We start from the raw sequence: 22,962 nt of genomic DNA, 5'->3' as shown, positions 1-22,962 counted from the left end.
GGAGTCATTATAGACCACAAACTTTGCTGGAAACTCTGCATAGAACACATTGAACCTAAATTATCCAAATCTATTGCTATTCCTTATAAAATAAAGGATTTATTGAATAAAAACTGTCTTAGGAAATTGTATTGTTCACACATAATGCCCTTTGTCGAAATTTGTGGAAACACTTAAAAACAAACTTCGATCCTAAAATTAAACTTCAGAAAAGAGTGTCAAATTTTTAGACATTGTATATTCTAAAACACTAGAGATATTTGTTGTGTTTTTCAGTTATTGGCATAATTGTGTGCAATGATTTCACTTCATGTTTACATTTTATATGAATGTTACTGAAATAAAGCTATTTAGTCATTATACATTGACTTACATGCATTTACTGAATCTAACATTAACCAAACAGCATGTCTTCACCTTAAAATGTAATTTTACAAAATAGGGACTGGCTTTTTGTCCCCATAAGAAAGACAAGTCTCCACAATGTGACTGTGTCAACAGAGTAATAATGAGTAATACCTGAAGCACACACACACACACACACACACACACACACACACAGTTTCTAAGACGTATACAACTTCTTGCACTTTTATATTTATGAATGAACAAATCATCCAATATGTACAACATCCACAGACAGTATTTTACATTTGGTCAGTACATTTTCTGAAGCCTTACACTACACTTCCACCGTTTCATTAATCACAAGAGAGATTTGTACCCTGAGATTGAGATTATCTCTAGCATGCAGGTTTGTTTGCTCCTGTGTTAATGTTCACACGTGTGGAAACGCACTTTAAAGACAACACAGAAACATCCACACAGTATCACTAACTGTGGAGAAACTAGCGTGATCTGACTAGACTTCAGTTTTGTGCTGCACAAATGATCATATTAATAGGAGATCCTAATTTATAGTGCTGCGGAATTCTGGGTTCATACTGAATACATTCAAAGACAAACACGTGCTGTATGTTGACACAGGTTTATCTGCAAGTGAACGCGCCGATTTGCTTAAATTAATAACGACAACATCTTTTCCTTATATTATGAGGACAGTGCCGGGATATTAAAGCAGCTCAAATGTCTCCTGGGGCAGCAGAGTGGCTCAGTTATGATTACTGTCGTCGCACAAGAAAGTACATCCTTAGTTTGAACCCAAAATAGAGCTGCACTGTGTGTAGTTACGCTGTTATATTTGCTGCTGCTACCTCAATTCACCTTAATTCAAAAGCTGAAGTGTACTGCTTATGTTGCCCTTGAAGAATAATGTCAATTTTTTTGCTGACAGTGTGAAAATTAAACTACAATAAAGTGAGAATTGACACTGTCATAACTAAACACAGTGAGAGAGACAGAATAACCAAAATAAACCAATCAAATTCCACCACACAGAGTTGGCTGATGTCCCGCCCCTGAATGCATCATCTGGATTTGGAAATGTCATAAAGTGCCAGAAAGGAGACGGCAGTTGACTCTTAAGCCAGCAAAGCTATTGAATACATGAGTAACTACTAATTACTGCATTTCTCTGGAGACAAACTATGGTTTGAAATGAAACCATGTGAGTCACGTGAGAGCCAACACACTTGAAATGTGCAGTGAAGAGAATTTAGTTTAGCAAGCAGATTTACCTTAACTTTTCAGACGGCTGGGCTGAATTCAAACACAAGACAAATGTCCAGAAAACTCACGTTGTAGTTTTATAATTAAAGCACAGGCTGATGATAGTTCCTGTCTTCTTTTTTCCCCCCTTTTAATCATTCCACTGCAGCTTGTTCCTGCCACAGTGTTGTCATTTTAGATGAAGAAGACCCAAGACCCTGTAATCACTCCGTCAGTCAGGAGTAAAAATGTAAAACGTGGTTCGTCCAAAGAGGCAATGAGTCAGGAAAAACAGACAGTTATCATTTAAATACAGTTTCTGGGCCCTGCAGCTTTTAATTAAAGCATAAATATGAAGTCTAATATGTATTAAGGTTATTAGAAGTCCTCCTAGCACCATGTATCCGTCATTTCCTTTACTACTTGAAGAAAGATGTTCAAACATTTAGACGTAAATGTCCAGTGAGAATTTTATTCTCCTTTAAACAAATCAGCACACTTTCTGCTAGGTCACAAAATTACAGTTATTACACAATGCAATGCAACGATATCTTTAAACAAGGTTGGCGTGGGGGAGGTGATATACAAGTGCATTTTCAAGACACAATTTTAAAAATGGAAAACAAGCGTAGAAGAATATTCACACGTGTTCTTCAGGAATTCCATTTAATGACGGAGAGTAAGCGCTTTTCTTCTTTTTCTTCACTTGTCAAAAAAAAAAAAAGGAAATGTTTACATAGTTTGCAAATATAAAGAAACCAGTTGAAATGTGAAAATACATATAAACTCACATTGAGTAATTAAAGCCAGAGCGTGCTGGATGTATTAATTGACACTTGAGACTGGATGCTGTTAATTTGACGTTTTCCTCACTGCAGCTGAGAGACTTGAATCAACAGCATCACTGACGCTTGCACTGTGACACTGTGAAGTTTTTACAGCACATGTGTTCCATCAGTGCTCCTCCTTTACTGCCTGGTCCTGTTTCATAGATTTAGATGTACCACATTTAAAATACTACTGTTGATATCTAGCACATAGTAGGTCCTTAATATCCCCACTAAGCTCGCTGTCACACTGCTCTGTTAACTGGACTTTTCCTCATCTACTTCTGAGCTGCTCACAGCTGAAGTCAGCAAGAAAATGGTCAAAAAGCTGCACGGTTTCATTTTGAATGGGTCTGTTAACCTTCAGCGACCTCCGAGTCCAATTGAGAATAAGTGAGGATGAACTTGAAGCTCCAGTGCATTAAATGTGGAGATTTGGTCTGTGTTTTTAAACACAAACACTGTGACATTATATGTGCGCTACGTCCTTTTCCTGAAAACGGGCTCTGAGGGTGCGTTTGTGTGTGGAGCAGCAGTGCAAGAAAAAATTTACCCAGTGAAACTGCTGAACGAAAGTGAAAGAATTCACTTTTGCAACTTTTCGCGAGTGCGTTTTCAGTCATACTCCAAACAGCTGCATTGTCACTTCACAAGCACAGTGTTGCTGCTGCTGCCGCCGTCAGTCAGTTTGACTTGACACATAACTAATCACCTTCTGTTTGCAGTGCCAGGCATCATGAGATCTAAATGCTGCTTAACACTTTTTTCTTCTTCTTTTTCTAGCCTTTAAACTGTCTGTCATCATCATGTAGACAAGCCCAGTGGGGGCAAAAAAGTAGTAGAGCTATACTGCCAACTCAAGTAACATTCAAAGATCTAATCATGATTTAAATGTACTACCACTCAACCTGCAGCTCTTGTGTGAAATGGAATGATTGTGTGAAGCTGTGCAGCAGACTGAAATGATTTTCTGTAAATGTGGTGAAGAACGGTTCCTTGCAGGGTCCAGATCTTTCAAACCTGTCATAAATATAATAAAGTTTATCCATCTTTGAAAAACTTTACACAATTTTCCTTCACCTTCATCCCTGCAGCTGCACAATTTCACAAGAAAATGAGCCACGAGAGGGGGAAAAAAAAAATCATTAACATCAGCAAAAGATACTTCAGGCCGAGATAATGGCTCAATGTGCTGCTCAATGATCAGAGCAGCCAGCAGGCTTTACAGCCTCCTGTGTCCATCCCTATCTCCACATCTCGCTCTTCCAACATCTGAAGCACATCATGGGGAAGGAGCGCTAAAACACATCTCTTAAGGATAAAAAAGTGAGAGGGTATGACAGCAGCAAATCTCTTCCCGAGTCTTCCTCCAGACTCTCCCTGCATGCTGAGCTATTTGAATTGTGCTATAATTGCTTATGTTGCTTTTCTCCAATCATAATTTCTACAGAAGAAATTGATCTCATTGCTTTCACCCATGTTTGAATTCTCAACCCCTGCAGCAATAATACTAAGTGACGTGTTAACAAAGTCAGTTGCCAATCTCAGCTGACATCGGGGGACACCCTGGACAGTTTGCCAGTCCATCGCAGGGACACAGAGACAAACAACCATCAAATCTCACACTCAAGCCTATGGTCAGAGTGTTCAATTTACCTAATCCCAAAATCTGCATGTCTTTGGACTGTGGAAACTGGAGAACCCGGAGAAATCACGTGCGCACACACGGAGGGAACATAGAATTCTTCTTGCCGCAAAGGCAAGAGTGCTAAGCACTACACCAACTGTGTGGCCACCGCGACAATTACGTAACACTGAAATGCTACAATAATGTTTTTATTTACAGTGCATATGTACAAATGAACCGAGCCGAGCAAATGACACACAATGACCAGCTCAGTCATGTATGTTTCTGCAACGCTGTCAATCAAAAACTGGTTCCTCCAATCATTATGCAGAAGCCCAGCGTCTGCGCCCGCCCACTGCTTCATTGACTCCCAGAGAAGCTGAGCTTCCCTGGAAGCGATGTTTTTGCCGCATTTGTCTAATCACTGTCACGCTCACCGCAGTGAAAAAACCTATTCTGTGCCGTCCCATAGAGAACGGTTGAAGTGGTTTTAATGTGGCGGCTGCTATGGAAATACAAAAATCACATAAGACGATCCGTCGTCATGATAAACGGCCGATTCTGAACAAACTAGTGACACGTTTAGTATTGAAATGTAAATACAACACAGTACACGTTTGACAACATTTCTGAGGAAGCTGAGCTTCCAAATGTATCAATTTTAAACATTTCCTTTTGTTCTACAAAGCACTTTAAGTGCAGTGTAGTTTCTTATTAGCTTTTTGTAAAGTGGATTTAACTTCCTCAACCACAGTAAGAAGGAGGGAAGGATAGAGCTGAAGGGGCAACATAGAAATGGATGGGACACGAGTCATGAAATAGAAATCAAAGGCCATGCTCAGGTTTGCTTGCAGAGGAGTAGACTGGTTATGGGTTTTGGGAGCACATATAGTGGATGTGGCCTTGGGCGATGTGCTTCTTGTTAAAAAAGGGATGCACTTTGAGTGTGAAGCATGCTCTAGATGGAGTATTTTGCCCAGACAGCACTTCCCAATTGACCCATGCACTCACATATATCTGCTAGCATTGTTCCCGTCCTTTCATAGAAGAGTACTCGTGCAAGGACACAGCAGATGCTGCAGGTATGACTGGTACATAACACCTGTGGAGGCGGTGATAAGAGAAACTCAATTTAAAAAAAATAAACATAGTCAAGGTTTTGTTTCAGAGAATGGACAAAGAAAGTGAGACATAAATTAGGAGCATTTCCATTTCTTCCTCACAAATGTCCAATGCCATTCACTCTGAGTGCTGTGATGGATTTGGAAGTTGAAAATATGAGCGAAGGATAAGATGGAGGCTTCAGTAGCCCCACCACTTCCAGTCCAGGAGAAGTGTGGGCAGAAAGAGTAACGGTAACACAGGTGCTGCTCGACTAGATGCCCCTCGCTGACTCCCTCTGGCCCTCGATTCAATATTAGAGTCCTTCTCAGAATAAGGCGGGATGACATTGAATTCCTCGCTTTCCTCCTCCTCCTCCTCCTCCCGCTCTTCTCCCTCACTGTCCTCCATCTGCAAAAGCGGGGAAAGAGTGATTCCTTTAATTAACAGAACCGGTGAAGCATGAGGGGATTTCAGAATGTAAATATCACAGGATAGTCCACATTAACCCAGAACTTGCATATGGAAATATGGCTATTCTAAAGCTGCATCTACCTAAGATATGAAACACTTATGCACCAACAAATAGAAGCTATGTTTAACAAATTAAACTCTTTCAGAGCTAATAAACTGAATGACTTTGGTCAAATATAATTTGTCAAGTCACACCTCACCTGAATATTTACTCTGTTAGCAGCATTATCACATGATATATCATCCAAATATTAACTTCTTAAAGATGTGAACTGTTCCTTAAATGTAGGTATAGAACAATCAAAAATCACAATGTGATTTTCTGGAGAAAAAAAAAAATCATTTATCACTAAAAATAGTCCAATTTGCTTGTCTGTACTTACAGTTCACAAGTTTTTAAACTTGATTCATGAAATTAAAGTTGAAACATTTCTAGACTTAAGTGACTTATCTAATCTAATGGCAGATTAATATAAATCAAAACAAATGTTTGTTTCTTTCTATTCGGCCCAATGTTTGAGCATGAAGCTCAAAACCAATCTCTCCATGGAAATCTCTCCATGTCTGAAGTTTGCTGCTGACGGAGAAAAGACATTTCAAGTGTATCAGGACACAAGGATACTCAGGACTATTCTTTCCCATCTGGTTCAGTTGCGCCATTTGAAATGAAATTTGCAGCTGCAGAAGGTAAAGCTGCAGGGGGGAGACTGTACCATATATACAGTAAACGGGTCAACACTGCTCTCCTGTGAGAGCGGCAAACAGCTGTCAGCATTGATACTGCGACTTGCTCTGCCAGCTGTTATGTTACTTTATGAACTGTTCCCCTACTTCTATAATCACACATATACTGCAGGCTAAGCATGCATACAATCCTACATATTATCATATATGAACCCAAAACCCTGTGGAATAAACACTGTTTGTAAAAATCCATCTAATGTGGCAATTTTTCCCCCCATCAATAGTGATGGTCATCGACAAGGGACAATAAAATCATGTCACAATTCTGTCACAATACTACTGTAATGTAGTGTTTTGAATCGGGACAATTTAAATACAATTTATCATTGTCATTTTTATTACAGGAGACATTTATTGCTGATGCCATCAAAAGCCATTTCAGTGCCATCAAAGAGGAAACTCAGAGGCATCGTCCTAAACTGTATATTTGAATGTCCCACGTGCAGCAGCAGCAGCAGCAGCAGCAGGGATTCAGAGCTGCAAGGGATTGTCTGATGGGAGAGGAGGAACAGGAAACGAGCGGAATGAAAAGGATTAAAATGGCTCCAAAATGGGGAGTGTGGAGAAGAAGGGTGTGCATACATGAATAGTGAGGGTTGAGTCTACTGCTGGAAACACCTACGGCTAATCCTGAGCCACGACGAGTGTTGGGGGGGGAGTGATATTCAGAGGTTATTCAGAGGAGCTGCTGGTGATACTGTGCTATTACACTCCCTCAATTCAGCTCGTGGGCAATGTCAAACTCCAGTAAATACTCAGTGAGGAGGTAAAGAGCACTTACACTGGTGAATTCTGGGAGAGTGTTAACACTGACATGGACTCCTTCCTGGTAAATACGTGGGGGGGTCTGAGAAGCTGGCACAGGCGTGTTTTCCACAGCGGGAGGCGCAGAGATTCCCATCGAGCTGATAGCATTGCCTGAAACAGAATCAGCAGGGGTCATCTTCAAGACGTTGACACCATTATTCAGCTTTTAAAGCTTCACCAAAACATTGTCAGCGACTATTTTAAGTTTTGTAGTTACAACTGCCAACTATATGTAAATACTTCACAGCAGGATTTCGGCAAAACACGTTTGAATGTGTCACTTTTAAGTCCCATTCATGGCTAAGCTCCAGGAATGGGAATATTAACACAACTCGTGGAAATATTTGAAAGCTGATTCAGTATGTGTCCGTGTGTCCCGAAGGACGAATTGTAATAACTCTGCTGATTCTTCATCCAGCACCACATTAACATACACATTATATAATTAGAACCTAATTATAAAAAAGTTGAGAATTTCCTTGGGAATGTAGGTTACAGCCTGATGAAGAATTGATTAGATTATGGTGGTGATCCAGATCCTGATGTTTTTTTTTTTAAATCAATTATTAACTTTGATTTTATTTCAGTTTAAACCCTATTGCTTTCAAAATCTGATTTACGACCTCTCTAGCTGTAATGACATAATGACCACAGCTCTTAACTCAGCACTTCAGAAGGGATGAGGTCAGCATACACTTTCTCTACATAAGATTCCTCAATGAACAGATTTATAATCAGTATAAAGTCTGTGTTTAACATACTGTACCTGTCCCTCTGAACATCACTTGCACCAAAGGTATAATGTGCTATGTGTTATTTAAGTTCTCCTATGGCTTTTATAACAACTGTGTGTATTTCCTGTAGGAAACTGTGTTTGATTCCTTTTTCAAGCTGGAACTGCTCTGACAGTACGTGTGTGTGTGTGTGTGTGTGTGTGTGTGTGTGTGTGTGAGACGTCTCACTCACGCAGACATATATTGTTGCTGAACATGTGCAGGATGCGCTGGCAGCTCTGCCATTCGTTGCCGCTGCCGTCACACGTGCACCACTGGGACACTACGGTGCTGCTGTTGCTCACATAGTTGGGAGTCATGATGGTCCCTGGTTTTAAAAAAAAAAAAAAAAAAAAAAAAAAAGAGGACAAACAAAATCATATTATTGGTGCAGCTATAAAAAAAAAAAAAAGAAAACATTTTAAGAAGTATTTTCCCTCAGGCAGGAGATTTTCATTTTCAGCACACACCGTGGTGGAAGGTAGGAAACAGTCCACCAACAATATTATTTGCCCTCGGGAGCCCCTGTCACCACTTTCCCAGCTTTCTATATTGATAATTGCAGGTGCTGGAAATTACTTTTTATACAGTATGGGGAAACAAAGGGAAATATCACCTGGATCATTTTGTCAGGCTGCTGGGAAAGCTATTTTTTTAAATCTAGTTTTTTCAAAGTGATGCTGACTGGTTTCCCGCAGAAGCAGGGGTTGTTTTTGGCAGTTGACCATTAATGGTCCAGCAAAATAAAACATAATAGAAGCCAAATATCACTGTTACACACATTCACTTGTTTCCCACTAATGAGTCTTTTGAGAGGCTTCATGTCTGTGTTTTTCCTGAACTCTTTCCTCTCAGAGGCCTTTTCTACCTCTTCAATTTCTTCTCCTTCATCTCACCTATGAGACCAGCATAGGCCTTCAAGCACATGGCTCTGCTCTCTCGCATACAGCCAGAGGCAGACAAAGGGGTAGACTGGCAGTTGTGTTGGAAATCAGCAAACCGTGATCTGAAATACACACACACACAGAAAACTGTTTTTTTCATATGTCAGCATGAGTTTTGACAATTTCATTTCGGGATTAGGGCTCGAGCTAAAACAACAGAGTACGAGTGCAAAAATTGGTTCGTTTAGTAAAATGTCATGGATGTTTCAGGTTATTTTCCAGCTCACCAAGATCACTTATTTCTCTTTGGAAAATGAATCACAAATGTTGTTCTCCACAGGGCAAAACACAGAAAAGGCTTATTTGGGTTTTTTAAAATCTAGTTGTAGCAGCAGGATCCAGCCAGTGATTGTGGCATGAACAGTAATCAGTACCTCATACAACCATGCTACAAATCTGTATTATCTTAATAATATGAACAGATTATTTAACTATAGTGGAGTTATTCCAGCAGATTATTGGAAATAATATAGAAAATATAGAGGGTTGCATGTTGCAGCTTAATATCCCTCACTTCAACTTTCCCTTTCAAGACTGTTGACAAGTAACCTTCAGTTAGCACCAAAACTCCAAGATGTGTAGTTGTGATGTTCCAAACAGTACAAATGACATCTGTGTTTGATGCCTCAGTAGAAACATGTAATCCATGGAACAGAGAAAACTATTTATATTTCATAATATGCCATTAAAGTTTTTCATTTTACCGGCACCATTTTAATCTGTTATCATCAATTAATGTAACAACATTTTTGTAACGTTAACTCATTAAACAGATGAAACTATAATTAATGTCAGAAAGTGCCATATATTTTAGGAACGAGAGGAGAGGAAAAACTGACTAAAATTAGCCTCACAAATTCTGGCATAATCAAACTGATGAGCTGTGGCACACTCATGAATCAACTATTTTCAAAACTAATTAATCACTCGAGTCATTTTTCAAGCAAATATGCAAAACACTATGCACAAACTTTGATAGATCCAGCTCCTTAAATATGAGAAACGTGCTGCTTCCTCTGTCTTATAATTCAGTAAAATGAACATATTTGGATAAGGGGATTGTTAATCAGATAACAAAAATCATGAGTGAATTGGAAAGTAAATATTTGGGTTCTTTAGGAAATGGGAAAATTCCACTATTTTTTCATTTAATCGAGAAAATAATCAGCAGCACATTAATCATTTTTGGAAAATAATCTTTTTTTGTGACCCAACGTACAAAACAAAAGTGGGACAGTCTCGTCAAAAGCCTCAACATTGTTATTTTAATGTTGTTTTTTTATGTTGCATGCACAAATGCTCAAACTTAGTGGCTCTGATTTGTGTCGCATGTTGTGGCATTTAAGTGCATTTCCACTGCCCTGCGCTTTTCAAAAGCACTTACTCTAAATGACTAAGTACTTACCTACACAGCTCATCTCTGGAGCAGTAGTTCTGCAGACTGAGGCAATTTGGCTTGCCCACTCTTTCCTCCCCTTTTACATTCTCCTCATAGGAACATGACGGGACGATGGTTTTCCTCCGGCGTTCTCCACACAGTGTGTCAGAGCAGGGACAGAAGAGGAGAGCGAAGCTATATTCCTCTGGCACACGCTCTAAGAAACGCCGTAGGGCTTTGTGACACTTCTGGCGGTTACAGTTGTTCTCAGAGACGGTGGCTCTCTTGGTGCAGGCAACGACATATTCTGACCGCAGGGAGCCACATTTCTCAAACAAACCACAGTCCTGGGCTGCTTTCAGACACTGGTTTTGGCCATCAACAGAAGGAGTGGACGCTGGAGGATTTAATGAACGGATTAAGCCATAAATCTCAGGAAAGGAAACCATGATATGCACTCACAAGCCACTTTATTAGGTACGACTGTTGATCCTTAACTATAAACTCCATTGAAATGTTGAACTTTGGACAAAATCACACTGCCATGCCGTTGCCTTCCGTCTCCACTGTACTGAATAAACCTCATTGGGGAAGAAAGGTGGTTTACGGGACTTTGAATATGGCTTGGTTGATGGTGCCAGACGGGTTGGTCTGAGAATTTCACAAACTGCTGATCTACTGGAATTGTCATGCGCGACCATCTCTATGGTTTACAGAGAACGGGTGAAAATGCCTTGTTGATGCCAGAGGTGAGAGGGACTGGCTAGACTGGTTATAAATAATAAAAAAAGGCAATAGTAACTAAAAGAAGAACTTATTACAGCAAGGTATGCACAAGACCACCCCTGAATGCACAACATTAAACATGAAACCTTGAAGGCAGCGGTCTACTGCAGAAAAATACGATATCTGTATTTTAGGTGTCCTGTGTACCTAATAAAAAGACCAGTGAGTGTACATTTTATGTCTGCCAGACAAAAAAAAAACAAAACGTTGTTCTACCTGCCATGATGGAGGCCATGCGTGACATCTCAATGTTTCTCACCAGGTTTAACTCCAGTTCTTCATATGGGGAGACGTCATACTCATCGTACGCTAAAATCAAAAAAACAAGTGGAGCGTATAGTTAGATGCATTATGCAGCTGAGAATTAAACACACACACACACACACACACACACACACACAAATGCCCACCTGCAAATCTCACAGTCCAGTAGACCCTGAGACAGTGTTCCTCCCTGCGAGAGCCACGCTGACATTTGCAAACCTGAAGGGGGCGGTACTGCTGCAAAGAGCTCTGGGCCTCCAGGCACTCCAGACGGGCATCTGGGCCCAGGGGTGACACCGCCTCCTCAGCAGCACAGTACTCCAGCAGTCGATAGAGCACCATGCAGGAATGCTCCTGGATGCAGCCTTGCTCTGCCACCAGACAATCAAAGGACGCTGATACAGGAACACTACCTGAAGGAGAGGTTGATAATGAGAAAAAGTGTGTGAGCACAGGCCGCCCCCCCCCCACTTCTTGTTTTTAAATCTCATTTAAAACACATTTATTTCCTTTGGCGTTTAACCCAGAGTGTTTTATGCAATCAGCTCAGCCTTTATATTTCCTGGTCCTGCAGTCACTAATTGCCAGATTGTAACAGACAACTCGGTGGTAACGTCAGGAGTTAATGGTCTCAATCACTGCTTCAGCTTTTTTCAATTTGACATATTTTTGTCAATTTGTATATTACGTCTCCATTTAGAGGAAAATATAACAGCACATATGAGTGAAGCTCATATAAGTGACAGCTAATATCACCTTATTTGATTTATGGCGCAGGTGAAATCACAAATCACGACTCGGCTTCAATACAAACGTTTATTTTGCAGTCCACTTTTGCTATATTATGCGCATGTATCATCCAATAATAGTCCTTAAGTTCAATAGTTAAAACAACACAGCAATATCCAACAAGGAAGATTAAATTGAAAACACACAGGTGTAATAAGAGCAGCAACGTGGGCAAAACTTTAATGGTTCTCAAGGAAACACAAGTGTAATTTAGAGAAGTTAACAACACTACGGGGTTGTGTTATGGATTGTAATTATATTATAATTACTTCATCATCTTCTCACTGGGAGTCCTAGTTGACTTTACTCTTAATGCTTTTATGCACTCAGGTGTAGAGTATACATTTGTATGAGTGCACCGTTACTTTGAGAACACTGTCTCACAGTCGACAGTGATTTACAGATTTACAGATTTACAGTCTGTACTGTGTGCATGTTATAGCCTCATGTTTCATGTCACAGCACAGTGTTCGTGGATCAGTGAGCTCAACAAATGCTCTCCTAAATTTAGACAAATATTATGGATCTATGGTGCCATCCTGTATAATCTGTTGCTGATGTCATGTGAGAATAAAAAAAACTCCCTGCTGGTTTGTTCAAGTGCTTCCGTGAAACACTGGCATTCAAGATTTGAGAGTCAGCTGCCTGACAGCACTGCATTCATACAGTTGAGAAGAGATGATAAACTGTTAACTGTCACATCTTGGATGTCTCTTGAATCCTCTTACATCTATTTGAATCACCAACCAGACAGAGAAAACTTAACTTAAAAACACAGAAGTGAAGGAGAACAGAGCTGAGAACATAAGTGAAGGAGAGCAGAGGTGAAGGAGGTGAAGAAGAACATAAGTGAAAGACAACAGAGGTGAATGAGAACAGAGATGAAGGAGCAAAGAAGTGAAGGAGAACAGAGGTGAAAAAGAACAGAAGTGAAGGAGCATAGAGATGAAGGAGAACTGAGGTGAAGGAGAACAGAGATGAAGGAGAACAGAAGTGAAGGAGAAAAGAGATGAAGGAGAACTGAGGTGAAGGAGAACAGAGATGAAGGAGAACTGAGGTGAAGGAGAACAGAGATGAAGGAGAACAGAAGTGAAGGAGAAAAGAGATGAAGGAGAACTGAGGTGAAGGAGAACAGAGATGAAGGAGAACTGAGGTGAATGAGAACAGAGATGAAGGAGAACAGAAGTGAAGGAACATAGAAGTGAAGGAGAACAGAGATGAAGAACAGGAGAAGTGAAGGAGAACAGAGGCAAAGGAGGTGAAGAAGAACATAGGTGAATGAGAACAGATGAAGGAGAACAGAAGTGAAGGAGCATAGAGGTGAAGGAGAACAGAGATGAAGAACAGGAGAAGTGAAGGAGAACAGAGGTGAAGGAGGTGAAGAAGAACATAGGTGAACAGACGTGAAGGAAAACTGAGGTGAAGGAGAACAGAGATGAAGGAGAACTGAAGTGAAGGAGCATAGAGGTGAAGGAGAACAGAGATGAAGAATAGCAGAAGTGAAGGAGCATATAGGAGAAGGAGAAGAGAGATGAACAGAAGTCAAGGAGGACAGAGATGAACAACAGAGGTGAAGGAGAACAGAGATGAACAACAGAGGTGAAGGAGAACAGATGAGGCTGATAGGCTTTGTGTTCTGTTGGTGTAGCACACATTTTACAGTTTACTTAATTGCAAAAAGCTAAAATTGTGATCGTGATTCAAATTTGACTGAACGTCCAGGGTTTTTGGGTTTTGTTTTTTACCGTCTGGTTTTACTAGCACTGTGTAACTGTTGTGTTATTAAAATCCATGACCGCGTGTGCAGTGCACCACAAGATCGAAACACTGCTAAAAACAGAAAGAGTCTTATGGGAATGATAGGCTTCATCAGCTTTGTGTAAAGACTTTATACAATGATTTAAATGTACAAGGATCAGTGAGTACAATACATTTCTTTAATTATTATTCCAATTATAAAACATGGTCATTAATCATTAAGAGCGTTTTGATTGAGTGCTCTGTCAGGCTGGCAGATGCGTGAGGAGGAGGGAAAAAATGAAAGTTTCTTTAAGAAATTGATTTTGAGTGGAGCATTTCAGGAAATTAATTTGACATAATTGCCCTGAACAATTATACTTCACACTCAGTGTTTCCAGAGGGAGAAAGAAAAAAGCTTGAGAAGACAACGTGCATGCATTTTCTACTTTATCATGATAATGTTCTATACGCTCTATGTAACATTCAATGTTTGTAGAATATTTAAAACAATACTTAATATATGCCCGTTAACAAATATATGTGCCTATTTTTATCAATTTATTTTTTCACATGTATAATCAGTGAACATGAACATGAGTACCACATAAGCTCACACACACACTGACATTGTGTTAGATCAGTCACACACTTCGATTAAGCCCCCGCTGACTGGTGGCACAAAGCATGGCTGCAATCCAATTCTGCTGCTGCATGTTTTGCAATCTCGGGGCGCCGCATGAGGTCCATGTCTCACTTCAGCATGAGACGTATCATAAACAGCGGCTACGCTTCGTCGCTGTTTATGCTGACACTGACTCCACACGCAAAGGTGAGGGTGAACAAAACAAACATAACAAAAACAGAGCAATGAGTCACAGTCACAGCTCCAAGGTATGTAAAGGTGATGAGTGACTATCTATGCATCATATATGATTGATAATTACAGAAAAGGATTAAGTCCCACCATTTTCATCTTAAACAGACTTTATATAAAATTTAGTTTGGGCAGTGAATCTTCCATCTATCCATTTTCTATCACAGAGGGTGCTGGGCCAGTCTCAGCTGACATAGGGCGATAGGCGGGGTCACACCCTGGACAGTTCGCCCGTCCATCGCAGGGCCACATGTACAGACAAACAACCATTCACTCACACACCATCCTGCATGTTTTTGGTCTGTGGGAGGAACACACACACACACACACACAGAACATCTTCTCGCAGCAAAGACAAGGGTGCTAATGGCAGGGAATCTTGTTTATCCATCACTACCTCACAGTGTTTGATCCCACAGAATGATCTTTGCATATACATAATGCATGTAATGCAACTAAATGCCTTACCCTTAAACCAAGTCTTAACCCTCAAAAAGCCCATTAAAGTTAAGTGGAGCAGCCAGAATGCCCTCAAAAATATAGGTTTTATTGACAATATTTATTGGTCCACACCTACTACAGACATGTACACACAGGTTTGTGTAGCTATCTAGGTTTGTGTAACTCTACATTAGATAGATAGATAGATAGATAGATAGATAGATACTTTAAGTGTGTTCATTTCAATTTTGGTGTGAGGACTGGAGAGAATGTGTTTAAAGTGAGAGCAAGAGAGAGCGAGAGAGAGAGAGAAGAGATAACATTGAAAAGCAAAAAGATGAATTACTGTGATATGTGAGCCATAATATACTCTCTATTGATTTCTCTCCAGGGTGATTAATAGAATTTGTGAGGCAACGCTGATGAAAGTTAATGCTACAAGTGGCAAACCACACACCCAAACTCACAGGGAGCAAATCTCTCTTCCATCCTTTTGTAGCATGTGGGATTGAGCACAATGAATCCAGGTTTGGGAGTAGATTGATTTGAGAGGAGATGCGAGACAAAAGGCAACGTCTTCCGTCTCGAGGCAGAAAAGTGGCAAGATGGAGCAAAACCGAGGCTTCCACTGTCGCTGATTGTGAATAATTGCACTCGTTCACTTCACCTGCAGTCAGTCAATCCTCTGGACTGTGCACAGATTAGTGTGCCCACTTGCATGTTGATGCTCCGCCTGGATTATAATTAGCACCACAGTTCTCCTAATTTCATTTTGTGTGTTATCTTCACGTGTCATTTTGCACTGTCATGATGAGACCTAAGACTTTCCCTATCAATAACATGTGAAATGACATTCGTTAAATGACAGATGAAATGACTTGGGTGTGGAGTGCTATTTATATTTAATCCCATTATAATAAAAGCCTGGTGTGGTTTTAATCACCTAATGGCATTTTTACAGTAGATGTCCAGAATGTTTAATGGAGGACATTATTCTAAAACACAGATCATCAATGATCAGCTACTATAAATATACTGTATGCAATTTCTAACTGCTATGGGTATTTCAGTCAAACCAATAATAAAAGACCTATAGTTTAATGATGTCACTTTATATTTCATAGGTTTGTCCAATAAGTTATAGCAGAGATGGATAAAGTGGATGTTGGAAACATTTTGGCTTATCTACACAATCATACTCATTATATAACATTAGTCTCATCATTTTTAGGCATTTTAATCCAAAAAAATATACATATTTGATCTAATTCCACCCCCTGAACTTTTGGCCATTTGTGTCGTTATATTATACCTTTTGGATTCACATCACACGTTCATCAAACATGACACATGTTCAATTAACTTTGGGAAACTGTGATGTGTGTTTTATACCATTTCCAATTAATGAATCCAAAAGAAGCAGCACATAATAAACAGCCTTACAAAGCTTTATTTTCAAAATGTTACTATTTTTCTCCCCTAGAATTTTACCTTTATTTGAACAACCAATGAGATAAATGAGACTTTGAATAAAAATGATTTACATGTACGGAGAAAGCAGCCGTTTATGACACAAAAAAGCAGCTGTCAAACATATTTGATTCATCTTCTCACGGTGTTTGTGTTGTAATAGCTGTTATTATATTGTTTCCCACACTAGTCATTAAAACAAATATTGCACATTCATTCTTCCCATGTATCTGGGTATTATAATGTTCCCTGTTGTTCCCATTGGTGTGTTTTTTTCAGCACTTATTACTGAAATGTTCTGTACTCCAGCATACAGAATTAACGACCTTTAACCTTTCTCCGCTCTTTGCAACTCCTTCCTGTGGCTCTTCATTATTCTCTTCAAACTCTCTGCCTCCAATTTTTGGCCAAATCACAGAGAGAGAAGAAAAAAAAAACATCTATCCACGTTGTATGCGTGTCTATTCCACACCTCTCCTCTTCTAGCTCGTGTAACATCTCTCACACCTATCACATCAGGACCACAGTGATGACAGCACACACACACCCACACAGTCTCACTTAATATCTGGGAGAAAGGCTTTTGAATAAAATCCCACTTCCCAAGAGCCCTCCTGTCTTCACAGGAAGCTGCAATTTAAATTAATTTAATCAAACAACACTGACTTAGACAAGGGCCTTGGTGAAATATGTTACACGTAACAAAAGCTTTGCATGGCCTGAACCCAAAATTGCCTTAAATTGTCGCTCATGCATACACGTGCAAATTACACCTATATTTCTCTACTCAAATTGTGCGAGAAAGGTAACAAGGCTGATTCTCCGTGTGCCTGGGAGTGCTGACAATTACAGCCCAGATCCGTCTTTTAATCAGTCAATTCATGCACACGCCCCACTGGAGGAAACTCTAGCCCTGGAATTATATGCAGTGCTATGCGGCCTTCAACAGCATACGCACTTGAAGTGGAGAATAAGAGGGTCAGGGTGTGACTGTTCTCTTTGATATGGCAAACAACACACGGCGGAGATGGAACCAGTTTTCACAAAAAGGAACACGTTGGCCACAAACCGCACAAGTGGTCACAGAAATAACAGGTTCTATAATCAGGGCGAGCGATAATAACATGATCAGTTATGTCCTGATAACTGTGATAAATGGCCAATTTGAACAGATTATCTGGTCAAATTATGTGAGGGATTGACGGACGTGATTGTAACGCCATCGGACACATACGTCTTTCCAATTTCAAATCTTAAGTATTAAACATGTTTGATATTTACAACTGAACAAGTGACTGGTGGACGGTAGAGAAAGAGAAAGAACTTGATTCTTGAGATTCTCCTCCCTGTAATTGTTTGATTAAACGTCAAGTGTGTGGTCCTGCGTCTTGACTGGATTGTCTAGCCTGTGCTTTGTTAGGATTCATTGTGTTCATTGTGTCTGCAGTCTCCCACATTTTTAAAAAATCAAATCAGATTTGAAAATCTGTTAGTGAGAACCCAAAGGTGACAGCAATAGACCTTCAAACAAAGAAAAGTCTCCGGGTAAGTAAAGTAAACACAACACTGGAAAAATCTCCATACTTCCTCTACTTTCCACTCGTCTTCACAATCCAGAATAATCCACTGATGACTTCCAGATGAGAACCAGCTTGTTAGGTTGTGAACCAATTTTTTTCAGTTTAAACATGGCCGGTTCAAACTTGGGTACTAGAAGAAAATGCATACTTGCATCAAGTACGGTGTCATTCTATCAGGATTTTGGAGCATTTGCAGCTCTAGACAAACAATTTTCCAAATGTGCTGTATGTGACAATCAGGATGAGGGGAGTGAGGACTGTATCAGGCAGTGACAGACACTTCAATTATATTAACTGTGGACACATTCAGGTTTTATGCAGCGAGTGTGATAGTGAGTTCTATAGAAAACAGCTGTCATTCAAAATGCCATGATGTTAACGTGAGGATTTTAATTAAAATGATTTCTTTAAAGAAAAGCATCAAATAAGTAAAGAAATAATTGCATTTTTAGTCACTGTTTTATTGTATTTTCTTTTATCTATATGCAATGTGCAATATAGGCACACTGCCAGATTATTCTGTGTGCTGTCATAAACGAAACTCAATTGCAGGCACATGGGAAAGAAAAAAGAGAGAAAGACAACGCCTCAGCAAAAAGAGAGAAAGAGCTTAAAGAAAGAAGAAGATATGGACATGAGGTGGATAAATACGTCTATACCCTCAGTGTGAATACCATCCATCCAGTGCAGACCACACCAAGTTCAGGTCTGAACAGGGACAAGCATTCATACTATGGGCAATTTGTCATTTCCAGTGAATCTAACCATAATCTGCATGTTGTTGGTCTAGGAAGCCAAAGTCTACCTTTGAACCCTGCCCCACACTAGAGGATAATTGACAGATTTTAGTCCTAATCCAGTCCTTAACACAATCGTGGGTGTCTTCCAGTTTTAGGAGGAGTCAAACAGATTATCCTGTCGTGTGAAGGATTAACAGATGCAATATCAAATCATAAGCATTTAACATGTTTGATATTTATGACTGAACAGTGATTGGGGCGTGAGCAGAAGCCTGCAATAACCAATGAGAGTAAGTTAACGGGGACACAGATGTTGGTTACTTTTGTTTAGAACCCTAACTTGTCCAAGCCAAGTCTTCTCAGCCATGACTTCATCCACAGTTTGCGTTTCTCGGCCCAAAACATCGTACACACAACAGCTATGAACTGATGACGGTGAACAGTCAACCTCCACGTCTGTTTATATTCTGAAGTCACGTTAAATCACGCGAGTCTCTCTGAAATCCTATGATTAAACGTCAAGTGTGAGACGTCTGTGCTCTCTCAGGATTAAAACTTTAAAAATGGGTTACAAAGTTTGTTGTGTGAGAATCATCACATACTGTATATATGAGCAGATCAATCAAGAGAGTTCTGGCCAGGACAGGCAGTAGCACACTGAACAGACTTACTGACAGACAAATAACAAAAATCACGATACAATCTACAGGATCATATATATATATATATATATATATATATATATATATATATATATATATATATATATATATATATATATATATATATATTCATAGAAGACTGCAAAATAAAAACGGAAACAATATTTGAACCACAAACTTTCTTACTGTGAGGTGATTACTTGTGTATTGTTGAACATTTGATTGCAAAGGAACAGTGCAAAATCTCATTGAAAGATAAAACGTGACAAAAACAGCATTATGAAGAAACTCTGCAGTGCTGCAGGAATTACTCTGCCCAAATAGCCCACGCTGTACCAAAATGTGATATGTATTTTTGACAGGTCAAGTCATAAAAATGTCAGTGAAGATGCAAAAAAATACATCAGTTTGTACCAACACGTACTTAAATCCTCACATCTGTCAAAGTAATCGCAGCGTGATTGACAGTGCAGCTCCACCAGTGAGTGTTTGTCTGACAGTCAAAGCATTTAGCCTGAGATCTGTTTACTTTTACAACAACTGTGCGTTGTCTAAATCATGTTCACTAAAAATAAAGTTTGAAAAGAGCTGCACTCAGTCACCAGTTTCAGTCTGTACTTGGACTTATGCAGTAATCCACAACGGATTTGCCACACAAGGTTATAGTCAGGTTTAATGTCCTTCAAAAACAGCTGACGTCCATTGATTTATCTGGTTAAGTGTGCTTCTAGATAGATAGATAGATAGATAGATAGATAGATAGATACTAACACACAGTAGATGCATTCCATTAGAAAGTCTGCAATTACACTACAAAACTGTAGAAACAGTATAAAATCAAACTTCTGCATGGATTTAATTTTTCTGTAATGAGGTCAATAAACAACATTTAAATCCAATCATTCCTTTTGCAATTATGCATAATCGCAGGATTTGCCATCATGACAGACTCATCTCATTTGCATCCGTGATGACTTAGAACTCAATTAAACAGCACTTGAAGATGACTTTTCGTGAGCGTCTGACAGGTGGATCTGACTCGTATGGATGGAACACTGGAAGTCTGAAAGGTGCGACATTTACATGAAACATTCATCATTTTAGGATACTGGTGTCTCATTGGCAGCTGCACCTGACGTTCACTAAAACTGCCTGGATGTTTTACAGCCTGAACCTTTTGTACCAGTGTGTTTTCGTCTGTGGCTTTTTCATGTTTTCGTGTGTGTGTGTGGGGGGGGGGGGGTTTCCATGCATGTGTGTGTTTGAGTGTGCGCGCGTGAGAGATACCAATGCACAACCTTCAACAGAAAAAAAAAGATAATCTGCTCCGGATGAAGAATTGAAAAACACTTAAAACGAAATTATGGAATTCAATATCAGTAACCACAGATCAACATGCTTTATGCTCCGATGGGACTCAACCAGTCGCCTTTATTATGGACTCTAACTCATTTTGCAGTGGTTGTGTGTGTGTGTGTTCATTCTCGTATTTGTGACCTCTCATTTTCTGGCATTAACACTGACCTGTCAGGACCAGTAGTCTTCATGGAGACCAAAACCTGGTCCTAATGAGGCAGAACTTCATTTCTGAGGAACTGGTTAAGTATAGGGCTAAGATTTGGATTGTGGTTAGGGTTAAGTAGGCTGTGTGGGCCAATTGTCAAGAAAACCCATCTTTGTGAGGACATTTTGGCTCATCCACATAATTTTAAACAGGCTTTTTGAGGATTAAGAACGGTTTTGGGTTAGGGTTAGAATTTGGTATGGTTAGGGTAAGGCATTTAGTAAAGGGCTAAGGAATGCATTATGTCCAAGAGTGTCGACACAAAGAATGCAAAACCAGCATGAGTGTGTGTGTGTGTGTGTCTGTGCTCTAATGTCGAACCACAGACAGGTTTTTCACCATCTTTTGTCCCTCAACAAATAGACAAACGATATTTTTACATCTTACTGCCATGAAGTCATAAATGTTCACTTTCATTTGCAATCCTACATCATATCAAATGCTAACGGGCATGTTTATTTATAGTGTCAATGATTTACAGGTGCTCTTGTGTACAGAAGAGAACACCAGTTAATTGAACAATCCGTCTGTGATATTTCCACAATCTGGGACAGTCTGATCAATACTTGGTTGATGAACAGCTCTCTGTTGGAACACGTCCAAGCCAGAAATATAAACCCATGATGTCATTCGCATGTAAAAAAAAAAAAATGTAATAGTGCTTGTTGGATAATAATGGGAGACAGATTTTATGTTATCTGAAAAAGTTTTCACTCAAACCAGAAACAGAGATCTTTTATACAAAGATAAGCAATCTAATTCTACTATTTTATTACAAAAAGCCAAATTCATTTTTGCAAATTGGTGTAATAGAATTATAAAACTAAAACACAGTGTTTGAGTGTGGGATTAGGATAATGGTAATCTCTTATAGACATGGGTGCATTCCTGTTCAATAAGATATTTTCAAATACTCTCAGTGTTACATTGTGATTGAGATTAGTCAGCACCTGAAACAATGTGCCATGCGGCTGCAAGAAACGGGACAAAATGTTACTCACCATGAGAGAAGACGTTGAGCAGAAGTCCAAAGATCATCATCCTGTCGGGTGACATTGGAGAGTTGTGTCTTGTGGGAAGTCGCTGCAGTTCAGTGACCCGTCTCCTGCCACATCCAGCCGCCTCTGTGCTGCTGCTGCGCCCGCACGGACTGGCAGGCGGAGCGGATGGAGCTCGTGGTCCGATCTACACAAAGTTGACCAAACTGAGCCGTGCGCGCGGCAGGAGCGATTCAACTTCTCGCGATGTCCGTCGTCCCATTTATTTGTCGGATCCTCGTTGTATTGATTTCTGAACCATCTGTCCAGAAAAAAAAAAAAAAGTTTCTCGTCGAGCTCCAGTCAGACCCAGTGTCCTGTGTCCAAGTGTGAGTGGTGTCTCAGCTGCACAGACAGACAGAGAGAGACAGAGAGTGGTGGCGCCGCAGCTTCACAGTTGACAAGCAGCAGTGGAGTGAGGATCAGAGCGCAGAGGCAGCGGCGCGTCTTTTTTTAAAAAAAAAAAATAGGCTGAATAATCCAGTAACAGTGTTTCCTGTGGGAGAACATCTGTGCTGCTGCAGGCCAGTAGCCACAGCTCCGGTTTAAAAGTCACTTCTTCTCCTTTTATAGCTTATCAGCCACTTAATTAGGCACACCTGCTGCTCATTAAGACAAACACCTAATCAGCCAATCACATGGCAGCAACTCCCTGCAGTTCAGACAGGTGACGTGCTTTTACAGCGGTACATGGTACTTCAAACTGCACTGCGCAACTTCAAATGTCAGTTA

At 39.9% G+C, this 22,962-nt stretch overlaps 1 protein-coding gene across 1 annotated transcript; it reads right to left on the bottom strand.

Moving 5' to 3' along the window:
- Positions 1 to 2,858: 2,858 nt before the first annotated feature.
- LOC131458974 (GDNF family receptor alpha-4-like) lies at positions 2,859 to 22,326 on the bottom strand. Its single transcript, XM_058628373.1, has 8 exons — positions 22,195 to 22,326; positions 11,480 to 11,746; positions 11,286 to 11,378; positions 10,311 to 10,680; positions 8,858 to 8,967; positions 8,155 to 8,289; positions 7,163 to 7,299; positions 2,859 to 5,574 (listed from the first exon to the last, which is right to left on the bottom strand). Exons 1-8 carry the CDS (start codon positions 22,247 to 22,249, stop codon positions 5,365 to 5,367), a joined length of 1,377 nt encoding a protein of 458 aa, XP_058484356.1. The 5' UTR covers positions 22,250 to 22,326; the 3' UTR covers positions 2,859 to 5,364.
- Between the last annotated feature and the right edge of the window lie 636 nt (positions 22,327 to 22,962).

This window comes from Solea solea, chromosome 4, assembly GCF_958295425.1.
Source record: "Solea solea chromosome 4, fSolSol10.1, whole genome shotgun sequence".
Classification (NCBI taxonomy): Eukaryota; Metazoa; Chordata; class Actinopteri; order Pleuronectiformes; family Soleidae; genus Solea; species Solea solea.
The sequence above is the reverse complement of the archived record's forward strand: the minus strand, read 5'-3'. Positions and strand labels throughout refer to the sequence as shown.